This window comes from Mesocricetus auratus, unplaced genomic scaffold (assembly GCF_017639785.1).
Source record: "Mesocricetus auratus isolate SY011 unplaced genomic scaffold, BCM_Maur_2.0 Super-Scaffold_100676, whole genome shotgun sequence".
Lineage (NCBI taxonomy): Eukaryota > Metazoa > Chordata > Mammalia > Rodentia > Cricetidae > Mesocricetus > Mesocricetus auratus.
In genome coordinates, this window is record NW_024429266.1 from 12863184 (window position 1) to 12886943 (window position 23760).

Sequence of the window (23760 nt, forward strand, 5' to 3'; positions counted from 1 at the left end):
TTTAAATGTGGGTTCTGGGAATTGAACTCAGAACGTCATGCTTATGTGCCAAGCACGTTTGTACCCGAGCCATCATCCCAACTCTGTAGTAATTAAATGTGCATTTACTATTATTTTGCGTTTGCTGTCTACAATTTCAGGGTACCTACTGTTCTCCCTTAAGGATATCATTGGGAGAGAAATATTAAAATTTTAGCATTTTAATGCATTTATATTAATCTCTTAGAAAAATGTTTTTACTTTTTGGCCTGGTGTGGTGGTGGGTGCCTTTAATCCCAACAACACTCAGGAGGCAGAGGCAGGTGGATCTCTGTGAGTTCAAGGCCAACCTGGTCTACAGAGCGAGTTCCAGGAAGCCAGAGCTACAGAGTTAATCCCTGTCTCCATTCCCCTTCTACAAAACAGTATATTTAATATGTGGCTGTGTGGAGATTTGCATTGCCGAGGAGGCCATAAGACCCCTTACAGTCACGGGTCTTTCTGAGTCCTCAGGCCCGGGCATTTGAAAGCAAACTGGGTCCTCTGAAGGACAGTGTGTGCTCTTAACTGCTGAGTCACCCCTCTAACCCTATGACCACCACTTGTCAACTGTTAATAATAGTCTTAGGGTTACTGTGCATATTCAAGCATGTCTACCAATGCTTCCACATAGAGTTCGAGGCCAACATGGGCTGTGTAGTGAGTTATAATCCAGCCAGGGGTGTGTCACGAAAACAAACAAACAAAAATAAGAAAAGCGCATATTTTGGTGTCATATTCCTATAATCTGTTATCCAAGCACATGGAAAGCTGAGCTGGGACAGGGTAATTGCCTTGAGTTGTAGGCTAGGTTGGGTTACATGGTAAATCTCTGGCACAGCTTCGTCTTGCAGAGTGAGACCCTGTCTCAAAATAAAACAAAAAATACAAAAGGAAAGTTAATTTGAAATATTACATAACATAGTATATATTACCGGTTTATTTTTTTTTTTTTTTCTCTTGCTTTGGTTTTTTTTTTAAGACAGGGTTCCTCTGTAGCTTTGGAGCCTGTTCTGGAACTCTGTAGACCAGGCTGGCCTGGAATGCGCAGAGTTCTGTCCCTGTTGTCTCCTGAGTGCTGGGATTAAAGGCAAATGCCACCACTGCCCCATTATTATGAGTTTCTTATGGTGCCAAATTGTAAATTACTTGTTGTAGTTCTCCTTTTGTGCAGTGCCAGGGATTGAACCTGGGTCCTGGTGTTTGTCCTGTAAGCTCTCTAATATTGAAGTACACCCCCAGTACCCTGTGCTGTTTCAATTTCATCTCATCTTTTTCTGCCATGTTTTTGAGGCCTACATGCTGAGAACAGCTTTTCATAGATTCTTGCTAATCAAATACTAGCTCCATTATTTACAATGTATTTATCATTTGAATACCAGGATAACCCAGACTCTCTCCTATTTAATTCTGGTTCAGCTGACAGAATACTTACAAAAGAAAACTGATAGGATACTTGTGAAAGATAAAATTTAAGCCCTGTATTCTGTCCGTTCCTAACAATCTGTCTCTAACGTTAAGGCAGAACAACTTGGGATGTTGTGTACCTCCATCTGGTCCTCTCCCATCCCTGTGAGACAACATTGCTGATTCCTCATCGCCCTCTGCTGGGCCGCTCTCACTGTCTGGCTGTGCCCTGCATGTACACCTGTGTGCTTTCACTCATGCTGCTCTTCTCTGTAGAACCTGAGTAACTTAGCTCTGTTCATGGAAACAAAGCTTGCTGTCCAGCATTCCTGCAGGGTTTGTTTCTATGAAACCTCCATCATTCCCTCCCTTGCTCTATTCAGTGCTGGGTTTATCCTGATTGTTATTAAACTCCTTGAAACTTGTCCTAATTATGCATGTCATATTCCTCAGTAGACTGCAAATTGCTGGTAAGAAAGGTAATCTTTATCTTCACACTTTTACTGTGTTAGACAAAAATTATATATCAAACTGCACAAATTCTCTAACCTTTTAATGATTTTGTAAACATTGTTATCCTCAAATGTCAGATGACTTGTTCTCTTTTATGTCTGGTTCTCACTAGATCTGAATAATGTGGCAGCTACAGCTCGAGTGCTAGTTGTTGGAGCTACTAACCGACCAGACTCGTTGGATCCTGCTCTGAGACGTGCTGGAAGGTTTGACCGAGAAGTATGCTTGGGTATCCCAGATGAGGCTTCCAGAGAAAGGTATATCCTTGTAGAATGATGTTATATACCACTATGTGGGCTGAACAATAAAAATAAATAGTTTTAAAAATAAATATTAAGAAGCCGGGCGGTGGTGGCGCATGCCTTTAATCCCAGCACTTGGGAGGCAGAGGCAGGCGGATCTCTGTGAGTTCGAGGCCAGCCTCCAAAACAATACAGAGAAACCCTGTCTCGAAAAAAAACCAAAATAGATAAATAAATAAATAAATATTAAGAAATACTGTGTAGCATTCATTCGAGCTCTAGTGCACTCTATCTTTCTCATTGTTATTATTTTTTTTTAACCCCTCTGGGTTTGGGAATTGAACTAAAGGCTGCAAATGTGTTGGCACACAACCTATCATTGAGCTAGATTTCCAGGCTCTCTTTCCATTTTCTCTCTCTAAAACCAATTTGGAAAGGAGGAAAACAATGCTTAACAGAACAACTCACTCATCAATAGGAGATTTGTTTTAGATTGGTTGTTCAGTAGTGATAGCCATTGTGTTTGTTGATCACTATTTGTCTGATACTGTCAATGGAGTGTGTGTTTTAGTTGGCTCATCAGCTAAGGGGGAGTGTCTGTACCTGTGGAGTAGTGTGGTGCCATCTGGTCCATATACTAGTTAAGTTTGAATACCATTGCACTTGTCTGCCAGAGACTGTGAGGTCTCATTAAAAAGATGCTGACGAACTCTACCTGGTGATTGGTGGGGAAAGAGCAATGACCTGTACACCAAGAACCAAAAATAAAACTGATAACCAGAGAGGTAGTAGAATTGATGCTGTGAACTATAACATTTATAGTTTTTTTTTTTTTGTGTGGTAGTTGTGATACTAAATAATCACTAGTTACTTTTAGGAAAAATAGTTAATAATGAAAGGAAATCATTCCCTTAGAGGGAAGGGAGGAGAAAAAGGTGAAGATTGTAGTCAGAAAGCACTGTGTGTAGTAGACTTAGCCATAGGTCTGTGCCATCCTTTTCTTCTTCCCAATGTTAGATGTCACTTAGTTTTTCTAAAAATAATTGCTGTTCAACAGTTTCTAAGATGTTGACTTCATAATTATTTGTATAGATGCTTATGTTCACATGTATTCTTCAAACAAGCTTATTGTCAGCTTACTAATGCTTTTATAATCTCCAGCAAAATAATAATATTTATATTACTCATTTATTTATGACGTATAGAGCAGCTGAGCGAAGTGGTCCACACCTGTAGTCTCGGCTGTGATTCAGTGCAGTCCACACCTGTAGTCTCGGCTGTGATTCAGTGCAGTCCACACCTGTAGTCTCGGCTGTGATTCAGTGCAGTCCACACCTGTAGTCTCGGCTGTGATTCAGTGCAGTGGTCCACACCTGTAGTCTTAGGAAGTAATCCCAGCTCTGCCTCATAGTGTCCTCATGCCAAGCTTTAGCTTTACACAAAAATGATGATCAAAAAGATGTAAAGTAGTAATAATGCCTTAGCTGTAAGACTTGTGAAGAGTGAATTAATGCAACCTAGCACAGAATCTTGACACAGAAAAAAATTTAGTGCTATACTGGGGGTTGCACTCAAGAGTCTTGCGCCGACTAGATGAGTGCTTTTTTTTTTTCCTTCACTGAACCTTGCCCCAGCCCTAGAAGTGAAGTTTTAAGATAACGCATTAGTTTATTTTTCCTTAAAAATCTTTTTTAAAGCTCTATTTAGTGTATATAATTATTTTTACTGTGTGTGAGCCTGTGCACCACATGCAGGGCTGATGCCCACGGAGATTATAAGAGGATGTCAGATCTCCTGGAAAGCAGAGTTACAGACAGTTCTGAGTTGCCAGTGGATGCTGGGAATCAAACCCAGGTCCTCTGCAAGAGCAGCAAGTGCTTTAAACCACTGGGGCACCTCTTTGTACACCCCAAACCCCACCTTTTGTTTCCAACGTACATGAATAGAGAGCTATCATGTACCTAAACTGCCCTCTCTTCCACTCAGGAAACTGCGGCAGAACTCGAGCTGAGGGATCAGAATTAGCCAGGACAATATCTGTAATCCTAGTACTTGGGAGGTAGAGGCAGGGCCATCCTTCACTATATACAGTGTTTGAGTTGTATGAGACTATGTCTTAAAATCCAAACCCTTGGGGCTGGAGAGATGGCTCAGAGGTTAAGAGCACTGGCTGCTCTTCCAGAGGTCCTGAGTTCAATTCCCAGCAACCACTACCATCTATAATGTCTGGTGTCCTCTAGAACACTGTATACATAATAAATAAATAAAATCTTTAAAAAAATCCAAACCCCTGCAATGTTGGATTTTTGAAATATCAAGATAAGTATCATTATGAGCCGGGCATTGGTGGCGCACACCTTTAATCCCAGCACTCGGGAGGCAGAGGCAGGCGGATCTCTGTGAGTTCGAGACCAGCCTGGTCTACAAGAACAAGTTCCAGGAAAGCCTCCAAAACCACAGAGAAACCCTGTCTTGAAAAACAAACAAACAAACAAAAAAATCACTATGAAACTTTCATTTTGTGTAATGAGTATATGCTTGGGGAAGGTGATTTTTATAGCTTGGCACAAAGGAACATGGCTTTAATTGTAGTTTTTGGGTGGCAGAGACAGTCTGTGAGTTTAAGATTAGCCTGTTTTACAGTTGTAGGTGAACAAGAGCTATACACTGAAACTCTGTTTCAAGGGGGAAAAAAGTATGGTTTGAGTGTAGAGGTTTTTTTTCTGATAAGCACATGTTTTGTTCACTCTGAAAGTATCCCCATAAGCTGTTTTCTTCTACAGTATTGAAAAACACTTAAAAGTGTATTTTTTAAAAAACACAAAAAAACCTGTGCTTATATTCCTTATAATGTATTACATAGTTCCCATATTTAATATAAGCTTTTCTGGAATAAAGTTGGGTACGTAGTAGTGACTAGGCATTTATTGAGTGAATAATTTGTTTCATCTTATATAGCATTCATTATGATACCATCAATAGGGATTAATTTAGTATAAGCTTTCAAATAAATAAATATAGAAATTTGCTTTTACTATTAGACTAGGAGTCTAAATCTTTTGTTTCTACAGAATACTTCGAACTTTGTGCCGAAAACTGAGACTTCCAGAAACTTTTAATTTTTGTCACTTAGCACACCTAACACCTGGCTTTGTTGGTGCTGATCTGATGGCGCTTTGTCGAGAGGCAGCCATGTGTGCGGTCCACAGGGTCTTGATGAAGCAACAGGAGCGGCAGCAGAAGAGTTTGCCTGAGATGGAAGGCTCGCCCCCTAAAGGAGCCCAGGAGGAGAGGCCGGGAGCTGAGCCCATTTCTGAAACACAGGTGCGCTTGCTTTCTCTGTCTCTGTCTCTGTCTCTCTCTCTCTCTCACTGTCTCGTTCTCTCCCTCTCTCTCTTCCCCACCCCCCAAGGTTTTCTCTGTGTAACAGTTCTAGCCATCTTGGAGCTCGCTCTGTAGCCCAGGCTGACCCACTCACAGAGATCCACCTGCCTTTGCCTCCCGAGTGCTGGGATTAAAGGTGTGCGCCACCACTGCCCTGTGTATGGCAGGCTTTCTAATCTGTAAAAGTGTAGTTTCACAAAAATGCTAAAAATATTTAAATTTCTCAATTTCCAGTTAATAACTATTTTCATACACAGTCTAGCAAATGGTATAAACTTTCTATTAATGCAAGATGCATTTTATCAGATTTATCACATGATTCTACTAAGTAGAGCTGTATTTTTGTTTCGTTTTTATTTTCTGATTTATTGTTTTATGTGTATGAGTGTGTTACCTGCATGTGTGCCTATTGTCCATGCAAGTCAGAAGAGAGCTTCTGATCCCCTGGGACTGGAGGCACAGTTACAGGTGGTTGTGAGCCTCTTGTGGTTCTGGGAATCGATCCTGGGTCCTCCATGAGAGTAGTAATTACTCTTAACCACTGAGCCGTCTCCAGCCCTAGATCTGCATTTTAAACTTACTTTGTTCAATTTAGCTTCCATATGAATTTAGCTTAAACGTGGGGCTTTAATCCAGTTATGACTTGTTCATTATTAGTAAGAATTTATTAGGAATGCTTCTAAGTGCTTGATACAACAATGAAAAATCAAGTTCTGCATTTAAAGATCTTGTTAGAGTGAGACTATGGGTAGAAATAAAAGAGAACACTATAAATATCAGAATTTCTTGAATAATATGTTCACAAGGTAAGGTATTAGTTTTGTTTTAAGTTATGTGTACAAGTGTTTGCCTGTGTGTTTCTCTGTGCACCACATGTATGCCTGGTGTACACAGAGACCAGAAGAGGACAGTGGATTCCTTAGAACTGGGGTTACAGTTATGAGTTGCAGTGTGAGTACTGGGAATTGAACTTGGGTCCTGGAATAGTAGCTAGTGCTTAATCACCTCTCCAGCCCTAATGTGGTTTAAATGGCAGCAGTTTGCTATATAATCTTACCTACCTTGATAATCTGGCTGAGTCAAACACAGGTTCTTTTATGTATCTTAGTTACTAGTATTACCTTTCCTAGCACAAAGCACACAGTAAATATATCAACATCATAGATATGTGTAGATATTGGTTACAGAATGAAGAAAGAGTTAAACGGGCTAGAGAGATGGCTTACTGGTAAATCGCTCTTTTCAAATCCCAGAACCCATATGGCAACTCTCAGCTGTCCATAGCTTCAGTCTCTGAAGATCCAACACCCTCTTCTGGCCTCTTTGGGCACCAGGCATAACACATGGTACACACACTTACATGTAGGCAGAACACCTATCCACATGAATTAATCAAAGAAAATTTGCCAGACAGTGATGGTGCACATGTTTAACCCCAGCTCTTGGGAGGCAGAGGGAGGTGGATATCTATTATTTCGAGACCTGCCTGGTTGCAGAGCTACAAAGAGAAAATCTGTCTCAGAGATGGGGGTAAGGAGGGGGGTTTGTTTCTGTTCTTTAACGTTCGTCACAAAGCAGTTGAATTTGCAGTTCAAGATTCATTGGAGTAGGAAAGTTACCTACTGTGTATTTGATTGGTAAGGTGTTATAGAGCCTTATAATGACTTTATATTACTACCAGAGTGACTTTTCTTAAGTCAACTGCTTTATGAAAATTTAGAAATGAAATGAAATTGATAAAATGGTTATTGGCCAACTGCCTATGTTTACATTATCTAACCCTAGTTTAAGATTTAGAAACATCTTTAATATCAAATCAATCTCTCTTCTCTCTCCCCTGTTTGACTATACTGGCCTCCAAACTTATATATTAGCTGAGGATGACTTTGAGTGGCATGGGCCACTAATATTGGCCTAGAAATTATATTTACTTATCTTGGTTATAATGGATTTATCTTTATTTAACCAAATACAGAATCTACTTAGAATGAAGTGGTTATGTCTTGTGTAAAAGAGGAAGAAATGATCACAATATATAGAAGTTTATTAAATTGACTAACTTAGGGAATCTTGGAATAATTATTTAAATTACATTTAACTTTTTGTGATTCACACTTTTTTCCTTTAACTATTGTCTTAAAGGATGACTTGCAAAGGCTATTGAGGTTGCTAAGAGACCAAGATCCCCTCTCAGAGGAACAGATGCAAGGACTATGCATTGAATTAAATGATTTCATTGTTGCTCTATCGGAAGTCCAGCCTTCTGCTAAAAGAGAAGGATTTGTAACTGTCCCTAATGTGACATGGGCCGATATTGGTGCCCTGGAAGATATTAGAGAAGAGCTCATAATGGCAATATTGGTAGGTATATCAGCTGTCAGTGTCATTGGCATTGGTCATGAGTTAACATCTTTAAAAAAAAAATCCTGCCTGCATGTCTACCGGATTATATTTTTTAAAACAATTTTTGACTTATTATTTGATGTGTATGAGTGTTTTGCCTAGGTGTATATGTGTACATGTTCATGCCTAGTACTGGTGGAGTTCAGAAGATATCAGGTCCCCTGGAACTAGAGTTGTAGATTGTTGAGAACCACCTTTTGTGGGTGCTGGGAAATTAAACTAGGTTCTCTACAAGAGCAATAAGTGCTCTTAACCACTGAACTATCTCTATTGCCCCCAAATAAATATTATAATAGGAAATTCAGTCTCAGTTGTCATCTTTCTTAAGTCTGTCATTCTCTTGATATCATACTCGTTATTTTGATTCTGTTTGCTTCTGTATAGTGAGTTCAAGAAAAACAAATCCAGGTTTCATTCAAGACCAATTTGTGTGAAAACCACCTTCTTATCTTGGATCAATGCAGTTTTGACAACCATGAAACTGTAGATTGATTTTAGTTTACTTTTACTTTCATGCTTATTGACCATTTTAATTGAATATGATCCATTTAAGAGGTATGGACTACCAAAAGTGAGCATACTCTAGAATTGCAGAGAACAGGTGTGTGTGTGTGACACTTGACTGTGCAAGGTCTGCCATCTCCTCATTTCCTGGAGAAAGCTGTACCTGAATTTTCATAACTTAGAGATTTGGTTGATTTCCTAAAACTTGATTTTAATATATTGAAATAGTTTATCTTGGTGTGGGGTAATAGCTCAGTGGGTAAAGCATGTGCTATTCAAAGGTAAGGGCCTAACTTTGTATCCACAGAAGCCATGTTAAACCAGATGCAGTAGAGACTGTCTATAACTAAAACACTCCGAGAGAGAGGCTGGAAGCCGAGACATGAAGGGTCCCTAGAAGGACCAGCCTGCTTGGTACACACAATAGGAAAAAAGAGACTGTGACCCAAGGTGAAAGGCAAGGACACACACCAGAGATAGTCCTTCAATCTACATGCATTGGCACACACATTGTAATGATAAAAAACAATGAAATATTGTATCTTTTGGCCTAATATATTCTTATAGTTTACATGTATGTATAAATTCCTTATGAATAGTGACTTTGGCTTGATGTGATAGTACACACCTTTAATCCCTGTTCTTATGAGATAGAGATGGACAGATCTTTGAGCTTGAGACAAGCTTGATCTACACATCAAGATCCAGGATAACCAGGACTACATAGTGTGACCTTGTTTCAAGAAAGAAAACAAAAGAGAGCCTTTCCTGTTTGTCACCATGTGACCATGAGGTCAGCCAGGCCCTCCCATTTTCAGACCTCACGGTCAGGGTTGAGTATAAGAGATGAGATACATTTGAACATTGAGTGTAAAGTAGGCACCTGCCATGGGTCACTGTTGGCATTGTTTCTTCTAGGCACCAGTACGCAACCCAGACCAGTTCAGAACTCTTGGTTTGGTGACTCCAGCTGGCATCCTACTAGCTGGTCCTCCTGGTTGTGGGAAGACTCTGCTGGCAAAGGTATGGTACATGTTCAGCTGCTTGCATTGCCTCCTTGTTTTCAGTAGGATAATAAAGACTTAAATAACATCGCGAGATAAATCCTTTGTATACTTTCTGTTTGAAATCTATTTTAGCAAAACTGGTTGTTGTTGTTTTTTTCCAGTAAAATTTCCTACTGTTGTTTGTCCTTCTTCAGAACAAAATGGTTTTAATTGGTTGTGCACCCTCACTCTTGGGAAAGAAGTTACAGAACATTTCATGAGCCCCAGCCATTTTTGCCAGGGGCCATTCTAATCTTTGTACTGTCCAAGTATTATTACATAGCTTTAGTTTGTAACTGATCTTATTTCTTGCTTTTGTTTAATTTTTTTGTCTTTATTTATTTTATGTGAATTGGCACATTGACCATGGGTGCCGGATCCCCTGGAACTGGAATTACAGACAGTTGTGAGCTGCCATGTGGGTACTGGGAATTGAACCTGGGTCCCCTGGAAGAACAGTCAGTGCTCTTAACCGCTAAGCCATCTCTCCAGCCCCACTTTTGTTTAATTATTATAACTTGAGTGTTTTCACTGTGTTCTTTACAATATTAAAAAAAAACTTTCTGCAATAGAAAGTATAAATTACCAGAAGGGGAAAATGTTTATAATTCTACACCTGCTTTCTACTACCACTGTTTCGTTTTGTAGTCAGTCCCAGGTATTTTTCTTTTATACGTGTCAAGATATAATAAATGCAAGATAATTTGTTTTTTAGCTCTTGTTGATGTTATCAAATGCCTAAAAAACTTAAAGGTGAGACGACATATTCCGGCTCATGGTTTCTGAGACTTTAGGCCAGTATCTGGTGGCTCCATGTTTCTGTGCCTGTGGTGAGAGAGAACACTGTAGCAGAAGGGTAACAAAGGAAAGTAGCTTACCTCATGGCAGCTTGGAAGCAGAGAGAGGAAGACCAGATAAATCTTTCCAGAATGTGCCCCTGGCGACTTGCATTCTCAAGCATTCCGCTATCTTTCCGATTTTTTTTTTTAATGTCATCTGCATTGTATGTGTGCCTGGGGCCCAGAGATATCAAAAGAAAGCATCAGAAACCCTGGAACTGGAGTTACAGAGGGTTACACCACTGCCATGTGGGTGGTGGGAATCCCAGGTCCTCTGGAAAAGCAGCCAGTGCTTTTAACCAGTGAGCCATCTATCCAGCCCCTGAATACAATGTTTATAATATTTGGGGCTGAAGAGATGGCCAGTGAGAGGGTTAAGGCATTTGCTATCAGACCTGATAGCCTGGGCTCAATCCTAGGACCCACGTTGTGGAAGGAAAAGCCTGTCTCCTGCAAATTGTCCTCTGAGTTCCACAAGAATGCTGTAAAGCATGTGCACACCACACACATGCATATGTAGACATAAGTAAACATAGTGAAATTTAAAAGGGTTTTAATGCCTGTATAGTGTTTTGCCATAGAGATGTTTTGTAGTTTATGATTTTGGATATGGTTGCACATGCCAGTAATCCCGGTACTTGGGCGCTAGATGCAGAGATCAGGAGTTTAAGGTTATCTTCTGCTGCACAGTGAGTTTAAGGCCTCATGAAACCTTGACTCAGAAATCCCATTACATTTTTTAAAGTATATCAAGGTGACTTTCTGAAGGTTTCATCTTACAGCTGAAATTTGCAGTGGCCATTTAAAATAGCTGACCTGGAACTCATTGTGTAGACCAGACTGGCCTTCAGCTCACAAAGGTGTGACTTGCCTCTGCCACCTGATTGCTGGGATTAGTGGTGTATACATGCTGCTACATCTTGTTTAAAGTTTCTTTCAATATTTGTCAATTCAATAAGTATGAAAGGGTTTTTTTTTCCTATTTGTCTTATTTGTGTCTTTTTTGTTTATTCTGGCTAGGCTGTGGCAAATGAGTCTGGACTAAATTTTATATCTGTCAAAGGCCCTGAATTATTAAATATGGTAAGTTTTGTGGCAGCAGCCATTATTTTAATTAAGATAAATCATGATGAGTTGGATTATAGGACTCGGAACACTAGGCTCTTTGAATAGTTGTGACATTTTGACAAAGTGTTGTAGAGATGGAAGATTGAGCTTGCTGTAACATGGCATTTATAAATGCTTTCTTGAATAAGTCTATTAACATATGAACTTGAGTTTCTCCACCTTTAAAAATGGAAATGGTTATTAGGTGTGTGTGTGTGTGTGTGTACATGTATATGAATACATATGTACAGATAGGTACCCATGTGTGTGGAGGCCATAGGTCTACCTTGGGTGGAGCTGTTCACCTTGTGTCTTGAGGCAAGGTCTCTTATTGGACCTGGGGCTCATGAGACTATGCAACTAGCCTATGAACCCCAGGAATGTGCCTTCTCTGCCTCCCAAGTGCCCAGCTTTTTCAGTGGGTGCCAGGAGTTGAACTTGTGCTCTCACGCATGTGTGGAAGTACTTATAAACGGAGCTATCTCCTAGCTCTGAGTTATTTCTTCTCTGTGGTGCAGTTCAATTAAGGCATGCTTACTGTAGAAAAGCTTTGTAATTGGCAGGGTTTGTCAGTTGGAATATTGGAGTAAGGTTGAAGTACTTATAAACGGAGCTATCTCCTAGCTCTGAGTTATTTCTCCTCTGTGGTGCAGTTCAGTTAAGGGATGCTTACTGTAGAAAAGCTTTGTAATTGGCAGGGTTTGTCAGTTGGAATATTTGAGTAAGGTTGAAGTTTGAATTCATGTTGTGTGGCTCGGTGAGCTATATACAAATTAAATAAAAGTACTTTAGAACAAAGAAATTACTGAAATGCTGTGCCTTCTGCACTGAATTTCTTATTTTCTGTCACCTATATGTATAATAAAAAAGATTATTCAGTGTTTGTAACATATTTAAGCAGCAACAAAAATAGATTGTGTTAGTTTGTTTTCTTGTCATTCTGACAGACTAACAAATGAAATCAGTTATGTTCAGGGTGGTGCAGCTCGAGACCTGACACAGTAACAGAAACAGCGTGAGGAAAGGGTGTATTCTCATTGTTGTGGACGGTCTGGCCACCATGATAGAGACAGCATGGTGGAACAGCTTAGATTCTGCACCATGAGATGGTACCTCTCTTTCTTGTGGAGTTTCTCTACTCAGTTCTCTCTGGAAAGCCCTCAGACATCTTCACAAACTCCTGGAAGATTCTAAATCCAGTCCAGTTGACAGTGAAGATTAGCATTATATTCATGCTACTTGTTCAAACAAAACTCTTTCTTTGGGTGCCAAGGATCAGATCTAGGGCTCTGAGCAAGCTGAGTCTGCTCTCTCATTAGCTACTCCAGTCTTTTCATAGTTTTCTACTGTTAAGGATAGAAATCTCAGCCCTTGTCTGATCTGTCTCGTCTCTGCCTCTGTCTCTCTCTCTCGGTACGCTTGACTTTTTTTTGTTTTGTTTTGTGAGACAGGGTTTAGATTTTAACATGGAATAAGCCATTGTGAATTTATGAGATGCCAAGTGCATTCACCCTGACTCCACTGTTGCTATATACATTTTTTCTTCTTTTAGTAAGAATATGTTTATATATGGGAGTAGACATCAATTTGATTTGTGTGTCTCAAAATACTGTTGGATAAGTAACAATTATTCCTGAGAATTTATTCCTGAGTATTTTACCGTATAAGAAATAGGAAATTGGTTTTAGGCTACAATAGAATTATGGGGTTTCTTTTTTAACTAGAGATTTTATATTCTATTTAGTCTTCATTTTACAAATAAAGATGTAATTGGCTGTCTTTTGTTTGTTTTGTTTTTTGAGACAGGATTTCTCTCTGTGTAGTACTGGTTGTCCTGAAACTCACTCTGTAGACCATGTTGGCTTTGAAGTCACAGAGATCTGCCTGCCTCTGCCTCCCGAGTGCTGGCATTAAATAAAGGCGTGTGTCACCACTGCCCCACAGCTGTCTTTTAAGAGAGGGCTTTGCTGTGTAGTCCAGGCTAATTTGAAATTAGTGGTCCTCCTGTCTCACTCTCCCAAATACTGAGATTAGAGGGGTATGCCACCATATACAGGACAACTGCCTGTTTTTATATGCCAAAATGATTTAATACTAGCAATTGCACATGGTTTAATATAGTACTTTTTAGAACTCTTGACATATATATGACTTCAAGTATTTTTAAAAATACTTTTTAGATTAAAATATAATTATATCTGATCCCTTTCCTCTATCCAGCCACTCTCCCTCTGCTTACTTTTTCTTAAATTCATGGCCTCTTTTTCTTTAATTGTTGTGTAATATTCTTAAATATATAAATACACAAGATCTACATGACGGAAAACTACTATTACTGTCATTTGGTACTTAGCCCCACAATTGAACCATCTCTCCATTTTATCTACTTTCTATACGTGTTTAGTATGTTGGAGAAAGTGAACGTGCCGTGCGACAGGTCTTTCAGCGGGCCAAGAACTCAGCACCCTGTGTGATATTTTTTGATGAAGTGGATGCTTTATGTCCTCGAAGATCAGACCGAGAAGTAAGTTATCAATGGGTTTTTACATAAAAATTCATATAAGTCACATTTCTGAAATTCCTTTCACCTCATTACTCTTCTTACAAGTTGCTGGTGCTGACATGTGGCATGCTCCATGTGTCAATTTAAAATTCCTTCTATGTGTAAGTGTGGATGTGTTATCTTGATGGTTTGTTTCATTTTTACCTGTTGTATACCTGTATACAGTCTAGCTAGAGCAGGGTTTTTGATAATGCCTTGCTTTTGGGCATTTATATTTCTTCTGGGTATTTCCTTTGCAGACAGAACTTTCTCAGGCATTTATATCTGCTATGTTTGTGCATATATACAAATAATGTGGACTAGAATTTGGGAATTGTGGATCATGGCTGAAGATGTATATACATTAGACTTAGATATTGAAATATAGCAAATACTATGACATATTTCACAGAATCTGTCAGTTGTATAATAACCAAGAACAATGTGTTAAATTAACCATTTTCTACACCTTGTCAACCTAAAAATAATCTGGACCCTTTATTTATTTATTTAGTCAATTTTATTAACTAAACATATTTTGTGTACGTGTTCTTGATTTCTGGAAAGGTTGATCATTTTCAGTAAATTTGTCTTTTGTCATTAATAACTTACTTGATAATATCAGGTACACTTTGACCTTCTTACTCCTGAAATGTTTCTTTCTTTCTTTTTTTTTTAATAATGTATTTAACTTCATTTTATGTGCATTTGTGTGAAGGTATGAAATCTCATGGAACTGAAGTTACAGACAGTTGTGAGCTGTCAAGTAGGTCCTGGGAACTGAACTCTGGAAAAGCAGCCAGTGCTCTTAACCGATGAGCCTTCTGTCCAGCCCCCCTGGAATGTTTGATTAGAGGTTATATGTAGTGAAAATTGGTTCCTTTTCTAGTTAGGCCTAACATCTGTTCTCCAGTCTTATTACTTAACCTTTTTTTGTGAAAGAGTATTATAATTTTAGCTTATTGTTACAGTCCTTTGTAGATTCTGTAGTTTTTCTCTTGATTGAGGAGGATAGTTTTAAATTTTTGTCTTTGAATGGATTTGTACATGTATGTGAGTGATGTAATGTATGCTTCTTGTATACAGGCATGTATGCCTATGCGTGCGTGTGTGCGTGTGCGTGTGTGTGTGTGTGTGTTCACAGAGGATGTCAGGCAGGTGTCCTGCTCCTCACTCTTTCTTTTCTTTTCTTTTTTTTTCCGAGACAGGGTTTCTCTGTATTGTTTTGGAGGCTGTCCAGGAACTCACTCTGTAGACCAGGCTGGTCTTGAACTCACAGAGATCCGCCTGCCTCTGCCTCCCAAGTGCTGGGATTAAAGGCGTGCGCCACCAACGCCTGGCGCTCCTCACTCTTTCACTTATTCCTTTTGAGCTTTTGAGACATGGTCTCTTACTGCACCTGGAGCTCCAATGACAAATGAGTCCTCTCTCTCTCTCTCTCTCTCTCTCCCTCCCTCCCTCCCTCCCTCCCTCCCTCCCTCCCTCCCTCCCTCCCTCCCTCCCTCCCTCCCTCCCTCCCTCTCTCTCTCTCTCTCTCTCTCTCTCTCTCTCTCTCTCTCTCTCTCTCTCTCTCTCTTAGGGTTTCTTTGTGTAGCCCTGGCTGTCCTGAAACTTACTGTGTGTAGCAAGTCTTTCTTTGTACTGTAAACTCTCAAATAATGACATGGAGACTAATTAATTAATTATGAAAGCTTGGCCTTAGCTTAGACTTGGCCCACTAGCTCTTATAGCTTGAATTAACCCTTTATTTTTCTCTACATTCTGTCCTGTGGCTGGATGCCTCATCTCTGTACTGCCCATGCTGCTTCCTCTATGTCTGACTAGAACCCTGCCTTTTTCCTTCTCTGTGTCCTCTCTATCCCCAGAAATCCTGCCTAACCTCTTCCTGCCTAGCTGTTGACCATCCAGCTCTTTAGTAAACCAGTCACAGTGACACATCTTCACACAGTGTAAAGGGAATATTCCACAACAGCTATGTATATCAGGCTGGCCTCAAACTCAGAGAGATACATCTTTCTTTGCCTCTCGAGTGTTAGGATTAAAGGCATGCACCATCACCACTTGGCTAAAATGTAGTAATTCTTGATATTATTGAGTCTACATTATGAGTCTGTTAACGTCTTAATTATTAGTACAATGTCCCCACAAATGCATCCTTCTAAAAGAATTGATGGAATTAAGCTCATTGCTATGTCTATACATAAATTTATGTTGAAGGAAGCAATTAATAATAAAAGATGCACAGCACCACTTGCTCATAATCTTCATTGTTTATGTATTCTGTTGCCATGTTTCCACATCTCTGTAACCCTATACTTACTTCCTGATCCATTCTCTTGGGTGTTTCCCTGAATAGCCATATTCTGTACCCGTTGCTTCAAAAAGGAGCTAGAAATCTTAACGTATTCAATATTCCTGTATCTATTGAAAGATATGGGACACAACATAGGCAGAAATCTAGAGCCTAGAAGCTGAATTTAGATTTGCCCGCATGGAGGTTCATGGTAACTACTAAATAATTCAGAAGCATAAGATTCAGGTGTGAGTTGTCATCTCTTCCCCTGTGTAGAGCTACTCCCAGAGACAAATAGCCTCACTCGGACTGAGTAGTAACTGCTGGGAATGCACTGATACTGTGTTTTGCACAGTATCAGTATGTAGTGCTCTTTAAGAAGTCGTCATTGGTGCCCATCTGCCTGCCTTCCTCCTCCTTTCCTTCCTCGTTTCCTCCCGTCCACACTTTGTTCCTCCCTCTCTCTTTATTTTACATTTCTAAAATTAGTCTCCTTGTTGTTCACAGTGACCCCATATTCCTAGATTTAGGCGGTCCTCTTGCCTTAGCCTCTGAGTACCTGGGACTTCTGGGTTCATGCTGCTGTTCAGTCACTGTAATCTTTCTTCAACAGAAGTTTTCATTCAAGTTAGTAAATGTATTCTGTACATTCTGAAATGGAGGAAGGAGGCTGCTTTCTTTATGTTGGAGGTGATGGAACTAGATTTTTATTTTTGTTTTTGTAGACAGGTGCTAGTGTCCGTGTGGTGAATCAGCTGCTTACAGAGATGGATGGGCTGGAAACACGTCAGCAAGTTTTTATTTTGGCTGCCACTAATAGGCCAGGTAAGAAAGAAGAATACACAAATGAGTTCATAAAGTGAAATATAACTTAAACAGCTCTTGTGGATGCTGCAGTAAAGAACATTGGGGCTGGAGAGATGGCTCCACGGTTCAGAACACTCACCCTCAGGGCAGCACACGGCTGTGTGTACCTCAGTTCCCAGGGGACCCACTGCAAGCATGTGATGCACAGACATATTTGCAGGCAAAACACTATACACATAAAATAATAATAAATCTCTTTACATTTAAAGAAAAGCACTTTCTGATCCTGAAATTGTTTTCTCTATTGACTTCTGTGCTGGTTGTTTTTGTTGTCAACTTGACACAACCTAGAGTCACCTGGGAAAAGGGAGCTTCACTTGACTAATTGGTTGCTCAGATGAGATCAGTCGTTGGCCACGTCTGTAAGAGTTATGTTGAGTGTTAATTGACGTGAGCGGCAACCTCGCTAGGCAGGTGAATAAAGAAAGCTAGGGCGGGAGAGAAGACTCGGAGGCTAAAGACTAAAGGCACTTGAGCTCTTGCCGAGGACTCGGGTTTAGTTCCCAGCAGCTGCTCACAGCCAGTTCCAGGGGCCCCTGTGTACTGGAGGCATGCCTCAATATTGGCTTACACCTTGATTTTAAAATGGTTTTCAAGCTTAAGCATTCTGTCAGATTTGAAAAAAAAAAGACTAAAACCTTTCACAGTGCTAAAATTAGCTTTTCTTTTTTACTCTTAATTTCTGTTCGTATTTTTAAACCTTTGCCCTCCCTGCAATCCAGACTTTGATAGTCAGTCTGCTGTGATGCTTTGATAGCTGTCTGCTAGCCAGGAGACTGTGAGTTAACAGGCACTTGTGAGTCACCTGCCACTGCTATCGGGGTCCAAACTCCGGTGCTGTGCAAGCGCCAGGCGCTGTTAACCCCTGAGTCGTCTCCCCAGCCCCATCAGGTATGATGGCAGGGTTTGGTTTTGATTTGTTTTGTTTTCTTGAAATGGGGTCTCACAAAATAGCCCTGGAAGGCTCTGCCTCAGCCTCTTTAAGTACTGTGATTACAGATATGAACTCTTTACTTGGTCCTTTGCATGGATTTCTCAGTTGTCTAACTGGTGTAAGTTTTCTTTTGGAGGAAGTTACTATAGAAACCCAACCTTTGATGATGTACCCACCATTTCATTTTTAATGAAAAATGGAAAGTTATGGTTTCTAGTCTCACTTTGTTGAAAAATAAAAAATGTGATCACGACAGACCTGGGCTTGAGTACTGGCTGTAGGACTTCATTTCTTTTTTCTTTTTCTTTTTTTTCCTTTTTTTATTTATTTTTCAGTTTAAATTTAGATAAGAAACAAGGTTGCTTCACAAGTCAGTTCCAGGTCCCTCTCCCTTTCCCTCCCCCTTGGACTTCATTTCTTAGTGTGTTGTCAATAAGTGATAATAAGACCTACCAAACACTGTTATTACAACCTGTCCTGTACTGGCCAACAACTAAGTGGACTGTAAGGCAATTCTGGTATTTACCAGACCTCACTTACTCAGTAAGTCAGTCCTCACAGGACTGTACCACTTCAATGCCAGCTGTAAGCAGTGTTCTTGGGACAGCTGTACTCCTGAGCTTGGGAATTCCCATGACTCTCGAGTTCAGCAATTTGCTAAAACAATTGTCAGACCTCAAGTAATATTACAATTTTGTTTCGAAGGATCTACATGGTACCTAGTCTGGGAAAAGTATAGAATTTCACTAACTGGGAACTTTCCTTAAACTTCAGGGGCCAGAATTTTTATTGGGACTTCATTATGGACACTGTCTTAATGTTCTATTGCTTTGAAGGGTCATTATGACTATGGCAAGTGTTACAAAAGAAAGGCTTGCTTACAGTTTCAAAGGGTTAGTGCATTGTCATCATAGGCAGACATGGTATTAAAGAGGTAGCTACAAGTTCTATATCCAGTCCATTGGTAGGAGGAACCCTCAAGCCCACCCCAATGATACACTTCCTCCAACATGGCCACACCCACTTCAACAAATAGTGCCACTCCCTAAGCATTCAAACTATCACAGAGACATACTAAATTAACTCATTAGCCACATAATTGAATTGGGCTTTTCCCCAGAATTCAGAGAGGGTATGACTGAAAATTTGAACACTGATTCCATTTCTGGCCCGTGTTATGACTGATCCTCATCCTAGTGGTATCTTGGGACTCATCACAGGTCACCTCATTAGTGTACCAAATGTATATTGATGGCTTTGCCGTATTTTGTTGTTTGAGACGGTGTTTTTATGTAGCTCATGCTGGCCTTAAACTGGCAGTTCTCTTGCCTTGGCCTCCTAGGTGTCAGGATTGCAGTTGTGTATCCAACAAACTTTTATTTCAGAATGCATTCCTAGGTAAAGAACTAAGAAAATCTGCCATGAGCCAGGATGCTCCAGAAGACTTGCTAGGGAAAGGGCTGGGAATGTAATTCGCTTAGAAATGGTGCGCTTGCTTACATGCACAAGGCCTTCAGCTTGCCCTGTACTGGGAGAAAACTTAACCGGGGGTGGGGGAGCCGGGCATGAACATCTGCAAAGCATAGTTAAAAGTATGAAATGTAGCCGGGCGGTGGTGGCGCACGCCTTTAATCCCAGCACTCGGGAGGTAGAGGCAGGCGGATCTCTGTGAGTTCGAGGCCGGGCTGGACCGACAGCCTCCAAAACAATACAGAGAAACCCTGTCTCGTAAAAACCAAAAAAAAAAAAAAAAAAAAAAAAAAAGTATGAAATGTAAGTGGACACAGTAGAATTTTCCTTGTATGTTTCGGGGAGGGGGTAGTTAGATTTGCTTGCATAAACACTGGTTTTAACCATTGATATTTCTTACACTCCCCGTCTTGGTGTGTTGAAAAGATCTTGTTTACAAATAAATGGGTTCTTGGTGGAGAAGTCAGGAAATTTTATAGTTAGCTGTTTGTGGCACTGTGAAGCTCAGCACTGTGCTGTAGCTACTAAGAGCCGGGATCACAAAGAAACATAAGATAGTTGGATGCATTTTGCTAAGTAGTAGCCTTTGATTTGTGTGTGGGAGGGCATGAAATCTGTATGTGGGTGTACATGCATGTGTGTGGAGGACAACATAGGGTATTTCCCTCAATCTTCACCTTGTTTTTTGAGATAGGATTTCTCAGCAAACCAGGAACTCGCTATGACTTGATTGGCTAACCAGCAAGCACCATGGATCCTCTTATCCCTTCCTTCCCAGTGCTGATATTATAGACAGTTGCTGCCATACTTAGATTCCTATGTGAATTCTGGGGATTTGAACTTAGGTCCTAATTCTTGCCATTTCACTTTAATAATACTCAATTGACCACAGTTTTTAGCTTTTTTTCAAAAGGAACTCTGACTTTCACTAATAACATTAAAAAAACAACAACAAAACTTTATTTCTGTTTTTCTCTCTTCTCTAGATATCATTGACCCTGCCATTCTGCGCCCAGGCCGGCTGGACAAAACGCTCTTTGTAGGTTTGCCACCCCCACCAGACCGTGTTGCCATATTAAAGACTATCACAAAAGTGAGTAAAAGAAATGACTTTTTTGTTATGTTTATATCCTTTAAGAGTGTATTTATGTATATGTGTGTATGCATGAATTTATGTGCACTACATGTAAGAAGTTGCCTAATAAGGTCAAAAGGAATCACATCCTTGGGACTGGGGTGACTCACAGTTGTGAGCCTCCTCGTGTGGATGCTGGGAACCAAACCCAGGTCCTCTGCAAGACCATTGAGCCATCTCTCTAGCCCTGCCGATATCACCTTTAAAGTTACACCAGTAGTAATTTACGTTAGCTGATGATTTTCTATGGCTTAAATATTTACCAGGCCTCCATCTCCCAATGTGTGCTGGCTTTTTCACTAAACACACTGTCCATTCTCATTTTTCCTACTCAAAATGAAGGTAAGCTAAATGAAGGGTTAGAGTTAATATTCAACCAGTCTTATCAGATATCACTGTAATCGTGTTCCCTGTGTCTTTAAGTCTTTGATCATCAGATCCTGTCTGAATGGAGTAAGAAGTAAAATACAGGTCCGTCGGAAACATTCAGTGTCAAGGTTGGGGTTTAGGTGAGGGATTAAAAGCAACATCTTAGCGGCGGTGGTGGCACACAGCCATTAATCCTAGCACTAAGGGGGACAAAGGCAGGTAGATTTCTGTGCGTTCAAGTCCAGCCTGGTCTACAAAACAAAGGTACACAGAGAAACCCTGTCTCAGGAAAAAAAAAAATCTTGGGTCCTGTGTAGAGCAGGCTCCTTTTGTTCTCTACAAGTTGCGTTCAGTGTTATTCTCAGTCTCATAACACAAATTCCTCTGACTTCACCAGTGGTTCCCCTTTAGAACTTGTCACACATCAGTCTGCGTCTTACTCTAACTCTCCAGATTCAGCTCTGTGGTGCTCCCTCTACATTGATTTTGGAGTTGGCTCTACTCCCTTAGTCACAGGCCTTTCTGCTTCATTAAGAACCAGTGAAGCGGATGCATGTAAGTCATGAGCGCCTCAGAAAAAACTCATCTTTCTCTCTTCTTCAGAATGGCACCAAGCCACCCCTGGCTGAAGATGTAAATTTGGAAGCAATTGCCAATGACCCTCGTTGTAATTGCTATACGTGAGTATTGAAGTCTCTGGTCTCTTAACCCTCTGGAGTATAGTTTCTTCATTAACAGGAAAGGAAAAGATGCCCATTTCTCAGGTTGTTGGAAAAGCTAATGAGGTTTTCTGTGTATCACCTTACCTAGTGCCTGGCTGGTTCTTGCTGCCTCCCTCTCAGAGGATAGCTTACTTGCCTTGGATGCTGAATTCCTGACATAGATGTTGCTATTGGCACTCAAGCTTGCCTGACCACTTTGCCACCCTTCACTGTTAGTTCTTTCAGCATCCGGAAAGCCATTTCTCGCTGGATAGTATATTCCTTAGGTACATGTGTGCAGCAGAGGTTAGTCTGCCAGACTGTGCTCCCTGCACACATGTATGCATTGAGCCTGCAACAGCAGCATGACAACTGATGTTTCTGCCTTCAGCTTTTATGTATTCTTGTTAAGGGTTAGCTGAGACCCTCCCTTCAGCCACTCTGTTATTTTGAAGCCCTATTGTTTGTCCCTAACACCTTTGGTACTTGATATTTGCTTCTAGAGCAAGGCCAAATAATACTGGACTTGCCACAAACATTAAGGAAAGTGAGTCAGTATTTCATTGCTGAGGGTTTCAGAGCTGTTGCTCAGCAATGCAACTTACTTCCAAGGGTTTCTCTATGGCTTTGGAGGCTGTCCTGGAACTCTCTCTATAGACTAGGCTGGCCTCGAACTCACAGAGTTCCACCTGCCTCTGCCTCCCGAGTGCTGGGATTAAAGGCGTGTGCCACCAACGCCTGGCTTCCTTTCCTTTCTTATTCTTTCATTCATTCATTCTTTCTTTCTTTCTTTTTTTTAAATGTGTTTTCCAAGAATTGAATTCACGTCATCGTACATGTCATCGTACCCTCTGGGTGGATGTTTTATATCTACATAAGTCTCTATGGCTAAAAGGAAGGACCTTTTTATTTTTCATTATATCACACCTTCCACAAATCCCTTTCTTCTGAAGGCTAAAAATTCCTTTGAGTGAAAGCTAAAATCTCTTTCCTGCTGATCCTAGTCAGTTTGTCTCACCTCCTTCATTGCTCTTTCATCTTTAAGTATATTATAATTGAACATCTCTCTTGGCTTTTAGAATACATAAGAACTCTTTGTTTTTTACAGGGGCGCAGACCTCTCTGCTTTGGTACGAGAAGCTTCTCTCTGTGCCCTGAGACAAGAAATAGCAGGACAGAAGAGTGCAATTGGAATTGGAGCAGGTATGAGGCCCTCTGGGACCTCTCCACTGTAGGGTATCTTTCTGAATCTTTAGAAGCCCTGAAGCCCTGGTCATTTTCTAGCATTTTTAAAACAATGTGTAATAGAGATGACTGTTTTGATGAGACCTTTAGAAACTGCTCAGGAATAATATGTAAATTCTTGTTGACACAATATTCGTTATTTAGTATCTCTGTACTGAGCAGCGTTGTATTTTGTCAAGTGATTAGATAGAGACAGATGTGTTCCTTTACTGCTTTGCTACCTAACAGTTTGATAAATCATAATTCTTTTGCTAAGGCTTGCCTGTTGAAATTCAACCTAAATTGGAAACATTAAGAAACACATAATTTTCCATATATCGAGATTTTCCTTAAAATCTAAAATCAGAAGGCAACTTTTATCACTCGGTGATGGAGATTTTTCTTAGCATGTGCAACGCTCAGGATTCTTTCCCCAACATTACAAAAGCCAGAAAGTCCAAAGACAAAATCCATGTATTCCTTTTCAACATGTTTGATGTTTACTTCACACTGTAATAGTATTTTTGATGTTACTTTTGGGGTATGTGTGGCCAGAACAGATTCACTTTTTTGGTTTTTCAAGACAGGGTTTCTCTGTATTGTTTTGGAGACTGTCGGTCCAGCCTGGCCTCCAACTCACAGAGATCTGCCTGCCTCTGCCTCCCGAGTGCTGGGATTAAAGGCGTGCGCCACCACTGCCCGGCCAGATTCACTTTTGACCCGTATTCCGGCTCTGCCTTTACTTTGCCTACGTAGGTGTGT

At 40.4% G+C, this 23760-nt stretch overlaps 1 protein-coding gene across 2 annotated transcripts in view; it reads left to right on the plus strand.

Annotated features, from left to right (window-relative positions):
* The window catches only part of Nvl (nuclear VCP like), a 46514-nt gene that overhangs the window by 17091 nt on the left and 5663 nt on the right, over positions 1-23760 (plus strand). For both annotated transcript variants that reach the window (XM_005078130.4, XM_021231874.2), the window contains exons 12-21: positions 2051-2195; positions 5252-5504; positions 7707-7925; positions 9390-9494; positions 11377-11439; positions 13868-13987; positions 17024-17123; positions 20556-20662; positions 21677-21753; positions 22883-22977. In XM_005078130.4, the coding sequence (XP_005078187.1) occupies positions 2051-2195; positions 5252-5504; positions 7707-7925; positions 9390-9494; positions 11377-11439; positions 13868-13987; positions 17024-17123; positions 20556-20662; positions 21677-21753; positions 22883-22977 (1284 nt within the window). The remainder of the gene's footprint in view (positions 1-2050; positions 2196-5251; positions 5505-7706; positions 7926-9389; positions 9495-11376; positions 11440-13867; positions 13988-17023; positions 17124-20555; positions 20663-21676; positions 21754-22882; positions 22978-23760) is intronic.